The following is a 20,412-nucleotide window of genomic DNA, read 5'->3' as shown; positions in this document are numbered from 1 at the left end:
GGTGAACAATCTTCACCGGTATCGCAATAGGTGAGCGCCGTCCAATCAGTGAGGGCCACACCACCCGCACTCACAGACTGTAGCGCCTACAGGGAGACTAGGCTTGAGGGTGGAGGAAAAAATTAACCAAGAGGAATGCGGCTGCCGGAGGCCGGGCGCACCACCTGTGCGGCTGCTTCCAGGCCAAGTCCCAGGCAGCCCACAGGTACCACAGCCAGGGAGCCCACGGAGCTCATGGCCCCGCTTAAAGAAGGCGGTGCCAGCGCCTGCCCTAGAAACACACCGCCTGGCGAGGTGCTCTCTCCCCAGGAGGACACAGACCCTGAAAGGCACCACCAGACACGGCCGGAGGCAGGGGAAGCCAAGATCTTCCCGACCGCAGCAGCGTTACCGGGGAAAACCCCGCAGCGCGCGAGCTCCCACCCGGCGTGGCCACCCGCCGGCTGGCGGCCAGAGACGGCGGCTCCCTTAGCCGCTCCCGAGTCCCAGCGTCCTCTGAGCAGGCCGCTGCGGAACCAGGCCAGTTCCCACCACTGCCCTCACCTCCCCGGCCGCGCTGCCCACCTCTGCGCGGGGACCCGTCGATGCTCTCGGCGCTGGACGAGTGCGCGTCGGCTGGGGCCCTGCGCAGGCTGAAGTAGCCGCGGGACCGCGAGGCGCCGCTCCGGGGAGAGGGACCGCCGGGCGCGCCGCCATCCCTGCGCGCGAAGATGCCGCTGAAGAAGCGCAGCAGCCGGTGCTCCGAGGCGCCGCCAGGGCCCGCGGCCGCCGCCCGCGCGCGCTCCAGCCGCTGCAGGTCGCTGTTGTCCAGCGTGCGGTTCTTGCTCTTGCTGCGCTCCCAGCGCTCCAGGTCCGAGAGCGCGTCGTTCTTGCTGAGCACCTCGCCCACGTCCAGGGTGTTGCGCTTCTCCGAGGCCGGCGGCGCGGGGGCCTCCGCGGGCTCCGGGGCGGCCCCGGGGTCGGCCGCGGCCTCGCCGCCCGGCGCCCAAGCCAGGCTCCCGGAGCTGCTGTGGCGCCTCCCGCGGCCCAGCGCCCGACTCCGCGGCGCCTCGGGCCCGCTCCAGTGCCTGAAGCTGAGGCTCCGCCGCAGGGGCGCGGCTCGGACCCCCTCCACGTCGGGGCTGCCGGGCGCGGGCGAGCCGGGCCCCTCCTCCACGGCCGGGGGGCTGCCGGCCAGGTCCGCGGGCTCGGGGCCGCGTGCGCAAGGCCGGAGCCGCCCGAGCTCCAGCTGCCCGGTGCTGCGGGTGCGGAAGGTGCGGAAGTCCCAGGCGCGCGGCCGGCGTTCCTCGGGGTCCTCAGCGCCCGCCGCCGCCGCCGCCGCCTCCTCCTCGGCCTCCTCCACCAGCCGCCCGGGCGCGTCCGGGGAGCGCGCGGGCCGGGGCCTCCGAGCGGGGCGCGGGTCGGGGCCGCCGGGGCCCGGCGCAGCCAGCTGGTCCTTCCTGACCATGGTCACGGAGATGCGGTAGACGGTCTTCCGGGGGGGCGTCCCGCGCGGCATCGTGTCCGCGGGCGGAGACGCGGGCTCGCCGCTGCCGTCCAGCAGGTACATGTCGCCCGGGGCCGTGGCCGCCGCGCCGCCCGCCGGGGCCCCGCCGCATCCAGCGCGCCGCGGGCCGGGACGCGCGGTCGGGCGGTCGCGGGGCGAGGCGGGGAGAGCGGGCGCGCCCGGGGTGGGCCCACGCCCCCCCCCCCCCGCTCGCCTCGAGGGCTGCGCTCAGGCTGCGGGGACGGCACCCCTGGCGCCCGCCGGCCCGTGCGCCGCGCGGCCCGAGTGCGGGGGTCCGGGCCCGGGGCGCCCAGCCATGGGCCGGCGGGGCCGGTGGGCGGAGCGGCGGGCGGGCGGGCGGTCAGGCGCGGGGACGGTCTCGCCGGCAGGTGCGGCCGCGGCGCGCGGGGCCCGGGGCGGGCGGCGGCGCCCGCGGCTTCATTGTCTACGGCGCGGGGCCCGCTCGCATCTCCAGGCCTTTTCTGCACAGTTCGCGGCTCCGCAGCCTCCGCCACTCCCCGAAATGGGCCGCGCGGGCAGCTGCGCCGGCCGCGGCCGAGGGGCGGGCGGGCGGCGGTTTAAAATGGAAATGCGCGCCGGGGCGGGGCGGGCGGGGGCCGACGTGCAGCGACCGCGGGCCGCGCGCCCAGCCCGGCGGCCGAGTCCCGGGAGCGCGGCGGCGGCGGCGGGAGCGCGGCCCCGCGGGCAAGGCAGAAGCACCGGGCTGGATCGCCGCCGCGCGGACCGGAGCCTCCGGGGGGCAGGCCTGGCACCTGGCCTGAACCCTCACCCTACACTAACCCTACACTCCAGGGCGTGGCCCGCAAAAAGAAAACATGGGCCGGGTCTCACCAGTTTATTTGAAGCATCTGTCCTCCCCGTAGAGCTCTGTGGAGGATGCAACTCAAACAACGACTTATTTAAAAAGCTAGAGATCTCAGGTGCTTGTTACCCCTCCCAAGTGTACTTGCATACTTGTACTCGGAAGGAGCAAGTGCATGGCCTGGAAGGAGGGAGCAAGGGAGGGACCTTTTTGCTTCCTGTGATGGTGCAGTTCACGCCACTGCCCTCCAAGTGAAGGACCATGCAGTTTCACTCCTGAAATACTGTTTTAGGAGTAAGTTCCCCAATGTGTGGGAAATGCCCCTGCCGGTTTAAGAGGCAGGAGAACACAGTGTTGCAAATGTGCGTGTCCAAGCCTGTCCACCACCTCACCGTCTCCTATTTCACCTGTAAGGTGGGGAGGAAGAAAATCAGAGCTAAACTCTCTGCGGTCTTGTGAGGACTGAATCAGCGAAGGTGCTGTGTGCCAGGCAGGGTGTGGGAGTGCTAAACGCTGCCTGCTGGGCTTCTCTTCCATCAGATTTCCCTGCCTGCTCCCTCCTGGCTACATAGATCCTGGTCCTTGATATGACCTGATGCAGAACAATATTCTTATGCAGATCAACCTGTTAGTTCTTCCCGAGGTCTCGAATGCAGGGCTTTCCATTGGCTTCTTCCAAGTGTCAGAAGGAAAATGTCACGAAGGGTCCGCTAATCAAACTGGATGCTTACGCAGGCTTCTCGAGGCCTGGAAATGCAAAAGACACAGGAGACGCTCTTTCTGAGGGAGAGAGCTCCGTGGCAGGCCACCACCATTCTGGGATTCTGTGGCTGCTGGTCCTGGCCTCCCCTCCTTGCCTATCACCAAACACCGTGCCCAGAGCACTGAAAAGGACACAAAGATGCACGACGAGGCCTCTTAGGAAAGAAGTTATAGCTGAGGAAATCTGAATTTTACTCAGAGTGAAATTAAACATGCGGATTTAGTGACACAGATCAGAGAGACTGCTGGTTGATTCTATTTCCTTTTAAGAAGATACTTTAGAACAGAGGATTTTTAGAGTGGGGAAAATATATGATACCACATAAGGGTAGGCATGTGTCGTTACACATTTGTCCAAACACAAAGAATACACGGCCCCAAGAGTGAATCCCAAGGTAAACTATAGGCTCTGAGTGATAATAAGGTGCCAACATCAGTTCATCGATTATACCAAACGTACCACTCTGGAGGGAATGTGGATAGTGCGGGGAGGCTATGCATGGGTCGGGGCAGGGGGTACACGGGAACTCTCTGCACCTTCTGTTCAAAACTGCTGTTAACCAAAAACTGCTCTGAAAGATAAAATCCATTAAAACAAAAGTTTAAAACAATTCTGACCACCCCCGGTAGCTGTACCTGGACACGAGTGCCACAATCAACAGAATCGTCGCAAGCTCTGCCCACCTACTCTTGGCGCTCAAGGGTTCAAGGGCAGTGCCTCTAACATTCCTTGTGTGCAAAGTTAGGGAACCCCAGAACAGATCTGGCTTACCTTCAGAGTGTCAATGAAAAGCCCTCTCTGATAAGACCCAGGAACCAGCAACTTCCAGAGCGGCACACAGACCCTGACCAGCTCTCAGAATGAGGTTTCTAGAGCCCGTCAGCTTAGGTGGATGCAGAGGGGGCTCAGAGAGGGTGGGTGCTTTCCCCGAGGCTACACAGCTCACTGCTGAGCGCGGAACCCGGCGTCTTTTTGGGGGGTCGCACTACCTGTGCCCATCCCCCTTGCCACCGTGGCATTTTTTTTGGTCCCTGCGAGCATCGCCGTTTGCTTTGTTAACAGCAGAGAGAGAGAAATGTGTAAGGCTGAGCTTGATGCTAATCAGATGTAAATAATACCAACATCTAGCAAGCTTCCATGTACTTGTTCACTTTTCTGTTCGCTCATTTATTCATCAAATGCATGTTGGACACTGACCGCAACGCTACACGGTGAGAAGGCAGGGCCTCTGTCCTCAAAGAACTCACAAAGTTGTGGGAAAAAAATGGTGTTTTCAAGGCCACGTGGTTTCACACAAAGCCGGTGTGGGGGACGCACAAGGATGAGAGACAGAGCAGAGCCCTGCCGGTCTGTCTCCGGGGTGAGCGCTAATAACACTGGGTGGGGTCTACCCTTTCAAGGCTGTAGCTGTGTGGACAGAAAGGTCAGGCCGGCTTTAAGTGGAGACTCAAACCTCACCTGCAGAGAGGCAGGGGCCTCTGCACTCGCGGGGGGAGGGGGACTCATGGGGAATCAGAACCCAGGGCTCCTAACTTCCCCTGGGACCTATTCTCGCTTTTTAAGACCAAGGCAACTTTCAAGTTTGGAGATAGGTTTTCCTATGAAATTAGCCCATCGTCAAGACACAGATCCTGCTTGTCATCCGAGGTATTCGTAGAGCCAAACGTAAAAAGTAAAACCCCGTTCCTAGAGCACTCCACTAGGGAACTGCTGGGGTCTTGCACGATGCCGGCAGGGTTATCCTGAATCCAGCCCAGGGTTTGCACGTTGCTGTGGGAGGACTCAGTCCGCAGAGTAGAAGGTTCCATTTGATCCACCTTACATGACCAGGAATCTCTGGGATGGTGCTAAATGAGGGGACCTCTTTCAGCCACGGCCCGGGACGCCCACTGACTCACACTGCTTTCGCCTCACAGGAAAGCATTTATTTTCCACACCAAGCACAATGATCCCGCACCAGGCCTGACTGTCTAGGCTGAAACAGCCCGGGAGAATCACCTCTCCCTACTGCCCTGGATACATGGGCTCGCCCGATGCAAAGAATCAGAGGCTCAGACAGATTTTGCCACTCCAAAATCTAAATCCCCTTTTAATGCAGCCAGACCTGTCTTAAAAATAGAAACGGTCATGCTATGTATGTTCAGGTGGCACTATGCTTTCTTTTCCTGTTGCTTTTTAAACTGACCCATCTAGACAATCATTTCTTAAATTTTTCTGTGCCTTAGAATAGATCACCATTTTGGCTTATTTAAAAAAAAAAAAAGTCTGTAGGTGTTATCAATACACAATCAAAACCAAATCGAAGGCAGGCAAATCCTCAACGCTGCAGGGGCTCCTTATAGGGAAGAAGTGCAGAGGGATCTAGGAATGGGGAGCGGCCCTACGTACACCCCGATTCCATCGTCGTTCCCCCCCCCCCCGCCCCCAGCAACCGGCTTTGCACTCCTATTCCGGGTTTATGGGATCTTTTGGCCACCTTCCCACGACTTCCCCCCGCCTGGGCCATTTCTAGCTATCTATAAATTAAACATCCTCCAGGAGAGTATTATTTCGCAAGTGTTACTAGAGCTGATAAGCCTTAGTTAAAGGGAATCTCTGGTAGTCAGCAGAGCCGTCTGCTCCTGGAGCTGACTTTCCAACTCACAGAACTTGCCAGCTAGTACTCACATTTACAGCATCACAGCAGAACCACGTGTGTGGGCCACGGCAACCAGCCAACCACTGACCTTGCCCGGCTTTGCACTCCCACCCCAGCAGCAACAAAGCCCCTCCCCCAGTTCACGGGGCACTCTCCAGACCGGTTTCTGGCAGCAGGTTGACTGAAAGATACAGAAGAAGCAAAAGGAAAGGCATTTGTGCTCAACCCACAATTTCCCAATTCACCTTCTGGCATGAGACTCAAGTCAGATCACCCCGGGGGGAAGGAAGGCTTTCTTTCCGCTCTCAGATCTACTGTGTTGCTCGGCTTCTGCGATGGACGACCCTGCGGTCAACCCTGCCTGGACTGGACTCATTAGGGGCCCCACTTTTCTCCTTTTATAAGCTGGGGGTTAAAACAAACACAAAAGAGGTAAGAACCTGACAAATCACGGAGGGGCCAGTGGGCTCGGTCCCTGAGGCCAGGACATTCTGGTCTAGCGGGAAGAGGTCTCAGCACTTACGTCCTACCTACATTTGTCCTCCGTGGCCAACAATAATGCAGCCACGGCCACCCCAACCTTGGACGGTCCCACGAAGACCCCGGGAGGCTGTGCCTGGGCTCCACGCTCTTTTCACTTTTTTTTTTTTTTAAGTTTATTTTTGAGACAGAGAGAAACCGAGCATGAACGGGGGAGGGTCAGAAGAAGACACAGAATCTGAAACAGGCTCCAGGCTCTGAGCGGTCAGCACAGAGCCCGACGCAGGGCTCGAACTCACGGACCGCGAGATCATGACCTGAGCTGAAGTCGGCCGCCCAACCGACTGAGCCACCCAGGCGCCCCTCTTTTCACTTTTAACCGGAGGCCCCACGGTGTCACCTCAATGGGCAGCACCAACCACGCTCCTGATGGAAGGAGCCAGAACAACAGGTCAGCAACTACTTTAATCAAAACCGAATTTGGGTTGACTTCACGGGGAGAGGGCTTTTCCAGTGCACTTCCCGTCGGAAGGCATCCGGAGATCAGAGAATCAGGCTGTTTTATACGAGGCCCAGAGTTGGGTGCCCCTGTGGGAGGGGTAGGGCAGAGGGGGAGTGAGAGACCCCCCAACCAAGCCCTGGTCTGCAGCACCCCAAGTTCAGCTCGGTGGCCCATGAACGAAGGGCTTCTCTGGGCAGCCTTCCCCTGGTTCTGGGCGCCAGGTGAACACGACGAGATGCTGACACTCGGCAGGACACCTGCGCGGGTGCACTTTGCTCACGGAAGATTCTGCAAGGCGAATCAGAACCGGCGACCCCGGCGGTCTGTGACACCCCCCCCCCACACCTGACAGCACGAGGCCACCTGCCCGCACGTGTTCTGCTCCCCAGCAGCCAGACGATGGTGTAGAACACACGGACTGTGCCCAGAGCACTCTGCTCGCTGATGGGGTAGCTGGAAGGTGAGGGGACACCCAAGTGTCCTAAGTAACCGCTATCCAGAAGGAAGTGTTACATAGGACAGGAAGGAGGCAGGTAAGAAGAAGGCAGAAAACGGTTGTTTCCTGCTGGAACACTCAAAAACGGCTTCCAGAGGGAGCGGCATTTGGTGTTCACCCAGACAGGGTGGTCAACCTCAGCGCCACGGATGCTCCCGACTCGGGTCCTTTGTTGCCGAGGGCCCATCCTGGGGATCGTAGGGTTCTGAGCAGAACCCCTGGCCTCCCCCTACTCATGCCAATACACCCCTCCCCCAAGCCACGGCAGCTAAAAATGTGTGCAAATATTGCCAGATGTCACCAGGGGAGAACCGCTGCTCCCAAGGGACAGGCAAGGCACACTCGCGTGAAAAGGGAAGGGGTGGTTCCCGTGTGTCTCCGAGTTCTCATTTTATTATTTTATTGATGCAGCCATCCTCTCTTGCCTCTGTATAGGATACGAGAAAGCTCCAGACGGTCCCTCTGGAAGAAAAGAAGCAATTATTTCCAGTAACCCTTCCCCAAATAGGGAGAAGAGCAAGAGTGACAGACGAGGCCACCAGGAGTCCTCGCTCGGTGACCGAGGAGTCCTCAATTACCGTTGGTTTAAGTCAATAAGTATCATGGACATGATGACAATGCAGGAAAGGAAATAAAACTAAGTTTTGCCAAAAATCAGTGACTTAAAATCCAAAGCACCGTTGTGTCGTTCTTAATCAGAAAACACCCTAAGCATGATGTGTGAACACTCTGGGCCATGAGCCGCCTGTGGGGGAGACGGGCAGCACATACAAGGGGTCGACGGAGCGCATGAGCACCTGTGACCGCAGGTAAGCTCGCTGGCTCGCCCTCCGGGAGCTCCCACAATGAGCCTCTGCCGGGACCTGTGCGCGGGGCTGCTCCGGCCGGCGTACCCCGGGTCTGGAGCTGCCTTGACCCACTGTCCCCTCCCGGTTACTCCCGCACGAGGCCAGGCTGGCATCCTCCACTTACAGCAAGCGAGGGCTGGAAGCAACCTTAACCCAGCCCATCTTACAGATACGGCAGATTCCTCCACACAATCTGGCGCAGGGAGCCAAGAGGAAGCAGAGAAAACCAAGCTGAAAGCTCACCCGCGCTTCCGTAGGCCAAGGGGGAAAAGCCTTGGCTTTAAAAATATTCCCCAAAGAGTCCCTCATGAGTAGCTTCGCACTCCCCAAACAAAGGAAAACGTCAGAAATGTCTTAGTGGTCCTTCTTGCTAAACGCCAGACAAAGGGGACTCAAGATGAAATTCAAAGCACACATGTTAAGCGTCACTTTGGTGAAACGAATACACACACCACACTCTGTGGTTTGCGTCACAACCACAGGGTCCCCCGCGGATGGTCACTCTTGAGGTGCCGGGCACTGGCTGCGGCCAGAGCTTCCCCCAGGGATGCTCGGCTTTTCTCTCCAGTCTTCGGCGCTCTGGGGACACACAGCTGAGGAATCAGGAGGATTTAATCAACGGTAACACTCAGCTGTGCACCTGTCCCCCGAACAGCTGCAAAGAAGCTCTGGAATTTGTGTGGAGAAAGACCAAGAAATTCCTACCGATTACCTAATCTGCCCCATCTTCAAGAGCACACGGGACCGGGCCTGTCGGGTCGTGAAACTTCCTCTGCAGGATCCGCCGGAAGAGATTCTTCTAATAATACCATCTGCACAATCATCTTCCTACAGACGTTACAATTAAAACACGAGGAGGGTCTGATTGGGTCAGAGACGCCCCCGAATAGCCTCCAGGAGTGGAAGCAAATACCATGAGCTGTCAAACAGCCACTTAAATATGCTTTGACAACTTCTGGATACTTACCAAGTTTGTTTTCAGACCCGCTGACCACCCCACCCCACCCCCGCCCCGCCCAAGATTTGTGAAGTCCGGGACTTCTACGAAAATAAAAAACATCCAGGCCACAAATAACACCCTGGGAATTTCTGTCCGTACCATTACAAAGCTCGAGAAAAGCCTATTTGGGCAGAGTTATCACTTCTGCACCCCTTTTGGGATTTGGCTGCTGAGATATCTGGAAATCTTTTATCTATGCCCAGGGGACCTGAAGGTTTGATATATTTCTTTCTAAATGTGGAAAACAACATGACTAAGAAGTGGGTTCAGAGCCCAGACCCCCCACCCCCACCACAGTCGGCAGTGGGAGACACGTGACCACCCTGCTGCCTTTATTAGCCAATGTGTCACCAGCTCCCGCACTCCCCGGGGGGGCGGAGGATAAACGCAAGCTGGTAGCAGCCGCCACCCCCTTGCTCCTTACGATTTGCATAAAAGCTCCTGAGAAAGAGGAGAAGTGGGTCACGGGGACCAGTTCTGACACAATAAGATGAAATAAAACATCCGTGCCGTCTCATCTTCCTGCCACGCACGGCTCATCAGCAACCTGCGGGCACAGAGCAGGGGGGAGGCGTCCCTGCGGTGGGAAGACGCTGCTCTGGGGGGGCGGTGGGGGGGTGCCAAACAGCCGCGGCAGCCCCGGAGCCTCCTCCCTGCGCCTTGATGTATGTTGTGCTAAGCTCGCCTCCTTGGGGGGAAAAAAAAAATCACCACCAGCTCCAGAACCTTCCATGAGGGGAAGGGGAGGGATGATAGACAGAAGTGCCGTGGCCCAACAATTTGTGGGGCGCTGACGTCTTTCCTGACCCTCCCCTGTAGCGCCACCTCTGTCCCTAGGAGAGGTGCTGAAGACAGCGGCGTGGCTGGTTTGGTACCAACACAGAAGTCCTCAAATCCGGACAAGGACGTTCGTGGCCCCTGGGCCATCCAGCTCAGGACACTACTGTCGGGGGATCACCAGGTGGCCTGGCAGTGAGTGGGTGCTCATGCCGTGCCCCAGGTCCCCTTTCCTCCTGTCACTGCCTGGCAGACACCCCAAGGGAGGCGCCTAGGGAGCACGGCACCCATGCGGACAGCCAGGCCACACTGCCTCCTGCACTCAGGTCTTGCCCTTCGCTGTTTCCTAAGGCCTCCTCCCAAGGTCACGCCCTGAACCACCCAGGACTGTGCCTGTCCACCCTCCCCTCCTGGCCACAACCGTCCACAACATCCGTCTTCTCTCTCATACTCCTGCTTCAGGAGGCTCGGCGGACACGTGTCCTTCCCAACCCTGCAGACCCTCCTCTGTCCCGCCGAGGCCACGGCACGTCCCTTGTCTAGTGCCGGTCCCTGACGCCCGAGACCCCACCGTGGACTCGGGTGGGTCCATCCGAACTCCAGCCCGCGGGACCAGGGCACCACAAACTGCGTCCGCGAAGCAGACAAGCAAGAGCGGGAGCACGGGGCCCCACCGCAGCTGCCCACACAGTGAGGGGGCCCCGCAGCCCTGGTCCCCCACGATCCCATTCCGACGATGCAAACCCGTAGGCTGCCCTGAAAACACGGGGTGCCACAGCCCGGAGCTGCTGTCCTCCAGGCCCCCCAACCACACTCGCCTCTCCTGCTCAGAGCTGGCCACCGGACCACGTTCCATCAACCACGATCACCTCCTCTCCCTCAGCCAGCGCTGAAAACACTCAGTGATCTCCCACAGAATAAAAACCAAACAGAGGCCTCCCCTCCGTGTGCCCTCTGGCCCCCTCCCAGGCGCCTCCCACCTCCTCGAGGGTGCACTGTGCTTCCTTCCTCTTCACCCTTCACTGGATTTCCAGAACGAGTGGACAGCCCGGCCCAGCCCTTCTGCAGCGATGGGAGCCCAGGCCACAATTCCGCTCAGAGACGCCCTGTCACCTGCAGAAGGAAGCGGCCACTCCTTAACCTGGCATTCCGGGCCTGGGACAGCCCCCTGCCACCCCTGCTGGGCAGAGTGGCTAAGGGGCTGAGCTCTTAGGCCAGAATGATGCAAAGCAAGCCCTGTGTGACTTCGGGAAAGTGACCTTGAGTCTCCGGGCCCAGTTTCATTTGGCAGGAAGGCCGTGAAGACAGGGGAGATGTGACAATGAAATGTGTATGAAGCATCTGTCCCAGTGCTTAGAACAAATGTGTGCTGCCTGCTGCCTCCCAAGATCCTTCATTCCTTCCCAGGCCTTTCCAACTCCTTTCTAGTCCTGACCATACCACACCCGGTCTCTCCACGGTCATCTGCTGGGGCTGGCGGATCAGCCAAGTCCACCTCGTTGCTGGGGCCTGGCCACCCCTTCTCAGTGTCAATCCCCTGTCTGACCTCACACTTGCCCTTTACATAACCACCTCCCCGAGAAGACCTGGGTCCTTGAGACAGGAGCAGCAACTTTATCTCTAAACCCCAGGCCCTATCAGTGTTCTGCTTGATAAATGGTGTCGGGGGTTAACTTTTACCAGTCCAGGTGGCTGATTCAAGATCAATTCTGGAAGGGAGCAGTGGTGCCTTGGTCACGTTGCAGGTAACAGCAGAGGTCGGCTGATGCCCGTTTACACTGCTACACCACCCGGCAGCCCCCAACCCCCACGAGTTTATCTTCGAGGTCTCCAGCGGTGAGGGAAAGGCGTGGAGGGGAGGGTGATTCACTTCTTCCCGTGGCCACAAACCACCTCCACCGCAGCTGATCTTGGGTGGCCGCCCCTGAGAAAACGTGACCCTCCTTCACGGACCACATGAAGCCATGCTTGGGGGTGGGGAGTTTCCAGAGTGTGACTGCCTGGGAGGAAAGCCTGCCCGGCAGCTGGCCAGAATTGAGGGGGGCAGGGGGCAGGGTCTGGAGCCTCAAGTAAGCACTCCAAGGAGGGGGATCCCCTGGTGGGCGGCTCCTTCCTTGCCCGCCCATCCAGCCTGGGCCACGCTCACTATGCAGAGGAAACAGCCAGGACGAGAGCAGGTCAGCTGGTTGGCCAAGATTCAGCTAGCAAGGGCTGCCTGCGGGCCCTGGGCCTTCACCGAGATAGAAGGAAATGCAAGCCATCGATCCTGGAGTTCGGGATCCTCACTAAGACCTAGAACACCTGAAATAACTTAGAACCATCTACGGAGAGGGTAATGACGAGTGAACCCACAGTTAACGCAAGGATCTAACGGCCCGGGGCCTTGGCACCTGGCACCTCAGAAGTGCTCAAAATGATGGGTTTTCGTTTTTCAAATGGCACATTCCGGAAAGCTGTCGGGAGCTGCGAGCGGACCCTGCGCGGGGGACTGCACGCTGAGAAGTGCCCCATGAAGAGGGCTGCACGTGTGTGTATGCAAACACCACCCCCCACTGTACCGTCAAAGAATTTCCAGAGAAGCATCAGAGGGCACCGGGCGTTTCTGGGCATGTACAACGGGACGTTCGCACAAAAGGTCTTTTTCTCTGGAAGAACTCCAGGGAATTAGGAGTCGACATGCAAGGAAATCTAACACCCAAGATGGCCATTTACCCAAGCAGGCTACCCAGACTCCCCACCGCTGCTTCGGCACATTCCAGCATTCACAGGACGCCATCAAATGCCAAGGCGAGGGGATAAACGTGGGGCCTCCATGCTCTGTCTCTCTCTGTCCCAAAAATAAATAAACGTTGGAAAAAAAAAAAAAAAGGGGGCACCTGGGTGGCGCAGTCGGTTAAGCGTCCAACTTCAGCCAGGTCACGATCTCGCGGTCCGGGAGTTCGAGCCCCACGTCGGGCTCTGGGCTGACGGCTCAGAGCCTGGAGCCTGTTTCCGATTCTGTGTCTCCCTCTCTCTCTGCCCCTCCCCCGTTCATGCTCTGTCTCTCTCTGTCCCAAAAATAAATAAACGTTGAAAAAACAAAAACAAAAAACAAAAAACGTGGGGCCTCCAGCCCGCTCACACCACTTGGGCACCACGCAGGTTGCCTGGGTCCACACTCTGCCAACCTGGCCGGCGGCAGCCTCGTTCCTGAGAAACAACGTCCAGCCGCGGTGTGGCCACGAGACGCACACCTTCCGTGCACCTCCTGGCTTCAGGGGAGATACAAAAACATGTGTTTTACATTGACTGGAGATTCCCAGGCCCAAAAAAGCCTACGTGTATGGGGCTATACCACCTACCAGAAAGGGGTAGCCTGGGTTTAAAGGCACCAGGCGTCAGCTGGCCCACCCCAAGCCAGACCTTCTAGCCCTTCTGCCTACACTGCAGGAGCCTGCTCACCCTGACCCTCCCTCTGCAGCCCAGGGCCCCTCGATGGGCCTCAAGGCTCAGCCACACCAACTCTCAGCTGCCCCTTCCAATCTTAGCCAAGGCCAGGCTCAGCCGGAGGCACTTGAGAGATATTAATTTGGCGAATCCAGCTTATTCCCCCAAATGCTCCTATGTCATAAGGACTATTATTATCCCTCTTCTAACACAGAGAAAGTTGTAGTCACCGGTGGGAAAGGGGGCCCTGGATCTCAGGGTTAGGGGTGGAGCTGGACTGGAGCCCAGCCCTGACCCCCAGACTCTCAGGAAAAGCACCAACTCCACCCAAGAAGTAAGGATGACACGTGCCCCCCACCCCACGTGGCCCTGCCTCTAGGGAGAGCCCAGCGGGTCTGCAAAGGGAGGCAGCAAAGGCAGTCAAGGTGCCTCCAATAAAATCCTGAAGGGCTTTGCTGGAGCTAGTCCTTCCGCTCTGCTCGGAAGGTGAGGGTGGAGAGGAGAGGGAGGGAGACAAAGGGGAGGGGAAAGGAGTGCAAAGTGGAAATGACTTTGGGAGCAAACAGAGATGGTGGTTAAAATACACACACACACACACACACACAAGCCCCTCACCCTACCGCCCTACTTCCCAGGGATGGGACACTGAAAGCCCAAGGCAGGCTGGGGTAAAAGAGGCTGCTTTTCTGATCTGTATCTCAAGGACAGGTCCCAGTCCTGAGATTAATATTATCCCCAAATTCCCCTTCAGGACTCTGCTTTCCTTCTAGAGCTCCTGGAAAGACTGAGTAAACCCTCTGCTACCCTGACCACCCCCCGCCCCAGCCCTGCACTGGCTTCAAGCTGGCTTCTGTTACTCTACCCCCCCAACCCCCCACGCCCTGCACTGGCTTCAAGCTGGCCTCTGCTTCCACCCAGGACTCCAGGGTGGCCTTGCAGGAAAACCAAAGTGGCCCCCATTCACTAAATCCACTGCCCAGCCCATCTGCCGGCCCCCCCTCTCTCTGCCTGAGATCCCGACCCAGTGGCCTCTCCCTCCTCGTTCTCGCCCTTGACCTTGACCCTGGAAGGCCACAGGAAAGTCGGCCAATTGCGGAGGACCTCCCTTCCTTAAAGCAGAAATACTCACTTATAAATAAGCCATAAATTCTCACCATCAGACACATTCCGGATATAATGAGATCAGTACAAAGGCCTGGGCTTTTGGAAAACGGAGCGCTTCGCAGAAAACACGGAGACCTTCTGAGGTCTGTCAACTCAGTCCCTCCAAAGGGAGCGTTAGCAGCATTATTTCTAGAGCAAAACATCCTGGGGCACCTGGGTGGCTCAGTCAGTTGAACGTCTGGCTTTGTCTGACTTCGGCTCAGGTCACGCTCTTACTCAGGGTCGGTGAGTTTGAGCCCCACGTCGGGTTCTGTGCTGACAGCTGGGAGCCTAGAGCCCCCACTCACACTCACTCGCTCTCTCTCTCTCTCTCAAAAATAAACACGAAAAAATGTTTAAAGCAAAACCTCCTCATTTCTAGTAACAAAGACATTCTGCTAATGAAAAAGTGCGCACAAAGGAGCAAAAACGCTTTAAGATCGGGGTGAAAGTGTGAAGGAAAAATTTCCATAGATGTTTCATTGGCCACCAAGGTTTTAATAACCTTAACCATCGAGACAAGTTTTTCAATTTGTCTGCTCATAGTCTGCTCTGGCTGCTACAACAGGGTATGACAGACTGTGGGGGGGGTGAGAGGGGGTTAAGCAACCCGAGTTTATTTTCTCCAAGTTCAGGGTGTCAGCAGGGCTGGTTTCTTCTGAGGCCTCTCTCTTTGGCTGGTAGATGGCGTCCCCCACTGTGTCCTCACGTGGTGGTCCCTCTGTGCCTGCCTGTGTCCTAATCTCCTCTTATGAGGATGCCAGTCACAGATTAGGGCCCATCCTCGTGACTTCAATTTTCACTTAATGACTTCTTTAAAGACCTCTCTCCAAAGGCACCTGGATGGCTCTGTCAGTTAAGCCTCCGACTTCGGCTCAGGCCATGATCTCACGGTTGTGAGTTCGAGCCCCACGTCGGGCTCTGCGCCGACACCTCGGAGCCTGGAGCCTGCTTGGGATTCTGTGTCTCCCTGTCTCTCTCTCTCTCTCTCTCTGCCCCTCCCCCACTCGTGCACTCGCTTTCAAAAATAAACAAACACTAAAAAAAAATTAAAGACCCTTCTCCAAATAGTCATATCCTGACATACTGGGGGATGGGGGGGGGGAGGCGGGGGGCAGGGGGCCTAGAGCTTTAACATTCGAAACAATTCAGCTCCTGACAGTTACGATTCTTAAAGTAAGGGGAGCATTTGGTGTATAACATTTGGATTTACAAAACACTTTTCTTTGCCTCCCCCAGTAAGATCTCAAAGCAACCCCGCCATCAATAGGCCCTTCAAGGCACAGCTCAGCTCCCGGGCTGCCCGGTGCTCCCGCTGGAATAACAGTTACTAGTCAGGCAAGAAGCCCGGCTCCCCCTACATGATGACCCAGTACAGCCTGCTCCACCTGGAAGAAGCAGGGACACCCCCCCCCCCGGGGGCTCCCCCCCCATTCAGTCTCCCGGCCATCCTCTCACAGAAACCGGGGAAATCAACCACACACGTGAGAGTTGGGATCGGTTTGGGTTTCTGCCTTTCCCTGGAACACTTTACTGGATTCATCTAAAAGCAAGCATGTGTCGCTCACATATTAAACCACGATCCATGTACACGGTCGGCAACGTCCGCTGAAGACCCCCAGCACGAGGCCGAATGCAATGTTCCGGTTTCTTTTATGCCATTTTGTTAAACTGCGTTATTAACATACACAAATCAAGACTTTAGGCTTGAAGCTCTTGGTTCTTTTTTTTTTTTAAGTTTATTTTATTTGTGTTCAGAGAGACAGAGAGAGCGTGAGCAGGGGAGGAGCAGAGACAGGGACAGGGAGAATCCCCAGCAGGCTGGAGCATGGCCTGAGCCGAAATCAAGAGTTGGAAGCATCACTGACTGAGCCACCCAGGAGCCCCGTTGGTTTTGTTTTGTTTTGTTTTGTTTTGAATGTAGCTCTAAAAACAGGGATACGATGACCAATGACCCTGTCGCAAAGAAGGCATCTCTTTCAGACCAGCATATCTGCCTCCAAGGTGGAAATAAGGCCCCAAGATAAATGACAGCAATATTCTCTCCTGCCTCATTAGCAATCATCAGCAGGCTTGGGCCAGTAGGAAAACGGGGGTTGGAGTCTTGTGTCTTACTGGAGTCTTCTTTTTTTTTTTTTTTTTTTTAAAGAATTGGTGTATTTTTAAAAAAAATTTTAACACATTATTTTTGAGGGACAGAGACAGGCAGAGTATGAGCAGGGGAGCAGCAGAGAGAGAGAGGGAGACGCTGAATCCAAAATAGGCTCCAGGCTCCGAGCTGTCGGCACAGAGCCCGACGCGGGGCTCGAACCCACAAACCGTGAGATCATGACCTGAGCCAAAATCGGATGCTTCACCGACTGAGCCACCCAGGCACCCCTTGGGTATTACTGGAGTCGTAAAGGACGACCTGTACATCTGTGCAGGGAAGGAAAAGACATGCCAGGCACCGCCTTCTGGGTACATGATGCCCAGCAAAGTTTGTGCCGCCCTGCCAGCCGCTTCCTGGAAGAGTCAAAGCTCCAAGGGCCTAGCCTCACTCTGCACCGGCCCCTCCCTCTTCCTTACAGGTCAGGATCAAAGACCAGGACCTTTTTCCAACAGAGTCCCCCATGGCATGCAGGACAGACAGAGCCTCACTGGGGATGGAAAAGAGGAGCTTGGAAATCTCCAGTGAACAAATTGAAGCATGAATAAATCACACTTTCTGAAACGTCATTACAAATATGTATAAGACACTGCAGCTTACTTGCCCACAAAGTCAGGAATCCTGCTCCGGGGAGGCCAGGGGAACACAGGGAAGCCACCTGCTCTTGTCAAATGCAGCTGCCCTGCACTGGGGACCAGACTCAGCCACAGCCTGGCCGGAGATACACTTTAATTATTCCTGGGCGATCAGGTAAAAGCTTTCCCTTTGGAAACTGGGGGTGGGGAGTACAATAGTGGTGAACTAAAGGGACGGGGACACAAGAGACTCACAGAGAAGTGAGGCCATCAAGGCTGGGACAGATGGGGCTGTGCAGATCTAGGATACTGGGACTCCCAAAGAGATCCCCGGGCATCGTTAGGATTACCATTCCTAGAAACAGATTCGAGACATGTCACTTCCCAGTTCTGTATCTGTCACGGCGTCCGCCCACCCAGGTTATTAATACGCAGCAGGAAGACTGCATACACCCGACAGCCAAGGATGACCTCCCAGTGGAATAAAGTGCTTCACGGAACAAAAATAGAGGCAGTGCCCCTTCTTCTATCTTCTGGCTTCTGTACACTTCATTAATTCCATGTTCTCGGTTCCAGCGTGAATAAATTTTCAAAGCATATGTCTGCTTTTAAATCTCTGCTGACCTTGTGTGGAACGCGCAAATGTTTCTGTTAACACAAAGCTAAACACAAAACAAAATGAAAAAACTGGGGATCACTCTGGGCTCGGTAATTAATATTCCTTATTCATGAAATTGCTTTGTTTGAAATTATAGGATTCAATCAGAAAGTCATTCTCTTTCCCAGTTTGCTGGGCTTCCTATATGAATGCAAATCACAGTGACAAAGACACAACATAAGGATCGAAAATGCACTGCTTACTCCTTAATAAATGTTTAAATTTGCTCCCCATCTAGCTGTGAGAAGCAGCTCAGAGACTCGGATAGAATATGTTGGATATTTTTATTCTAATTTTCTTGAGACCATTTGCCTCCCCGGAAATACAGCAGAGATCTCTGACGGGGACTCTTCAGAGGAAGTCATCCTCAAGCCTATCCTGCGGGAAGGCAAGAAAAGAGAAGATCCTCAGAAAGCCCTGTGGGTTAAGACTGGACCAATGTCAACTTCAGGACTGGCCCGGGGGCACTACTGACCACCAATACCCAGTTCACATCACTTGTAATGTGTCACTGTCCCGAGATCACTTCATCTCCACTAAACCCACGCGGGGACTTCTGAAGATGACCCTCGGCTGGGTGACCCCACTCTTTATTCCGGTCTCCACCGCGCGACAGTGATGAACCTATTAATATCTTTCTGCCCCTCACACGGTCTGCAGCGTACGTGAGGATGTGGTTTACTGTGACCCTTTTCAATCCGTCATGTGTTAAGATATTCAATTGGAAAATCTGTTTCCTTACCATCGTAGCTACGCAGTTAAGCAACCCCAGCTGTCCAGGAAATACCACCGCAATGAACACATTATTGGGCAGAGAAGAATCAATTGGGGTTCCTGTCAACGATTTCACATGCTGCACAGAGAGGCCCAGGGAACAAGAAGAAGAAGGAAAAAGAGCCCACATGACATTAAATACACGTTATGAATAAAACCCCTTCTCTGCATCTATCACTTCCCCTGGTCCAGACCAAAATACCCAGCGAGAGAACATTCATTATAATCTCCTCCCAGGAACTCTGAAGACTTCTCTTCTGGTTCTTCGTACTTTCTAAACCTGAGTTGTATTGTTTTTTAAGAGAAAGGTTATTTTTAATTTTTCAGCTTAGACGTAGGCTGGCTTTTCAACAAGTCTGTTTATGCTCTGAACAAAATATAAATGATTTTTTTTTAAGTTTATTTGTTTTTGAGAGAGGGAGAGCGAGCGCATGAGCGGGGGAGGGGCAGAGAGAGCCGGAGACACGGCATCCGAAGCCGGCTCCGGGTTCCGAGCCGTCAGTACAGAGCCCGACACGGGACCTGAACCCACCAGCCGTGAGATCACGACCTGAGCCGAAGTCGGACGCTCAACCGACTGAGCCACCCAGGCGCCCCTAACTGATTTAAAAAACCAAGCATCTTTCCATCTACCCCCCTGTGTTCTACTCGTGCTGACCACCTAGAAATCCTTCTTGGAAAGTTCCCCCTTTGCTACTTCATCCCCCCGACAATATGCTAAGTTGGGACAAATCACAGAGAAGAAACCAGTCAATCGACACCCCTTTTCCTTAAGTCACAAAGCAAGAGGGTGCCCCACACAGCAGCTGGGCACGATTCCCTCTTTGCAGAGGAGGAAGGGGCTCTGAGAGGTCAAGGACTTGCCCAGGGCCAGCGAGCTAACACGTGGATGGTGAGGGATGTGGAGCCAGGTCAGCTGCCCCCGAAGCGAGGCTCTGTTCCCTCTCGGGGCTAAACTGCCATCCCACACTTGTCAATGGGGGAACTGGTATTTGCTTCCACTCTTGTTCATGCCGGGAGCTGAGCCCTCTTCCCTGAGGGTTCAGCAAAGTCTATGAAAGGACAATGGGGGATCTCTGGCTTTCCCATGTGTGCCCCTCCCCAGCCCCCCAGTAGAGCGCTGTTCTCTTTGGGTGTGATTGGGTTGTCACCTTCCAGACGTGTGACCGGCTCACTTGCTTAAGGCAGTGCCTTGAGGTTGGGTGACCCAACGGGGAGAAGGTAGAAGACAGGGAGTCTTGGGGAAACAGGGGCCCCAGGGAGGGCCTTGGGCTGGAAGGACAGAATCGCAGCCTGCAGTACACAGAGGCTGGAGAGTGGCCAGATGGCCCAGGTGGCATCCCTGATAAACATGGAAACAGGGCCCGGCCCCGGGGGGGGGGGGGTCAGGAGGGCTGCTCCCAGGGGGTGAGCTTGTCCACAGGGGCACTCACTGAGACCCTTTCCTCTGCCTTCTGGGAGGCAGGTCAGAGAGTCTCTTGCTCAGTCAAGGTACTTTGTAAAATGAAGGTTAGCTGAACCCCTTTGGTATGCTGAACAGTCATCATCACTCTGTATTTCTCTCCCAATTAAATAACGATTAAAAAATCAAGTGTAAAAAACAAACAGGGTGCTTTAAACCTTAAGCATTTCAGGGGCGCCTGGGTGGCGCAGTTGGTTAAGCGTCCGACTTCAGCCAGGTCACGATCTCGCGGTCCGTGAGTTCGAGCCCCGCGTCAGGCTCTGGGCTGATGGCTCGGAGCCTGGAGCCTGTTTCCGATTCTGTGTCTCCCTCTCTCTCTGCCCCTCCCCCGTTCATGCTCTGTCTCAAAAATAAATAAACGTTGAAAAAAAAAATTAAAAAAAAATAATAATAAATAAATAAACAAACCTTA

General features: G+C 55.9%; 1 protein-coding gene across 10 annotated transcripts in view; it reads right to left on the bottom strand.

Annotated features, from left to right (window-relative positions):
* The window catches only part of AGAP1 (ArfGAP with GTPase domain, ankyrin repeat and PH domain 1), a 557,314-nt gene that overhangs the window by 403,772 nt on the left and 133,130 nt on the right, over window positions 1-20,412 (bottom strand). For 2 of the 10 annotated variants that reach the window (XM_086720001.1, XM_086720002.1), the window contains exon 1: window positions 544-2,044. The exons of 2 other annotated variants lie outside the window; for them this stretch is intronic. In XM_086720001.1, coding sequence (XP_086576127.1) covers window positions 544-1,549 — 1,006 coding nt within the window. In that variant the 5' untranslated portion in view covers window positions 1,550-2,044. Of the gene's footprint in view, window positions 1-543; window positions 2,045-20,412 lie in introns of those variants that run through there. 6 more of the 10 variants (XM_086720005.1, XM_086720007.1, XM_086720003.1 and 3 more) reach the window with 5 other exon arrangements.

This window comes from Puma concolor, chromosome C1 (assembly GCF_028749965.1).
Source record: "Puma concolor isolate L17-30 chromosome C1, mPumCon1.1.hap2, whole genome shotgun sequence".
Classification (NCBI taxonomy): Eukaryota; Metazoa; Chordata; class Mammalia; order Carnivora; family Felidae; genus Puma; species Puma concolor.
Note: the sequence above shows the minus strand (reverse complement) of the source record. Positions and strands in the feature narration are given on the sequence as shown.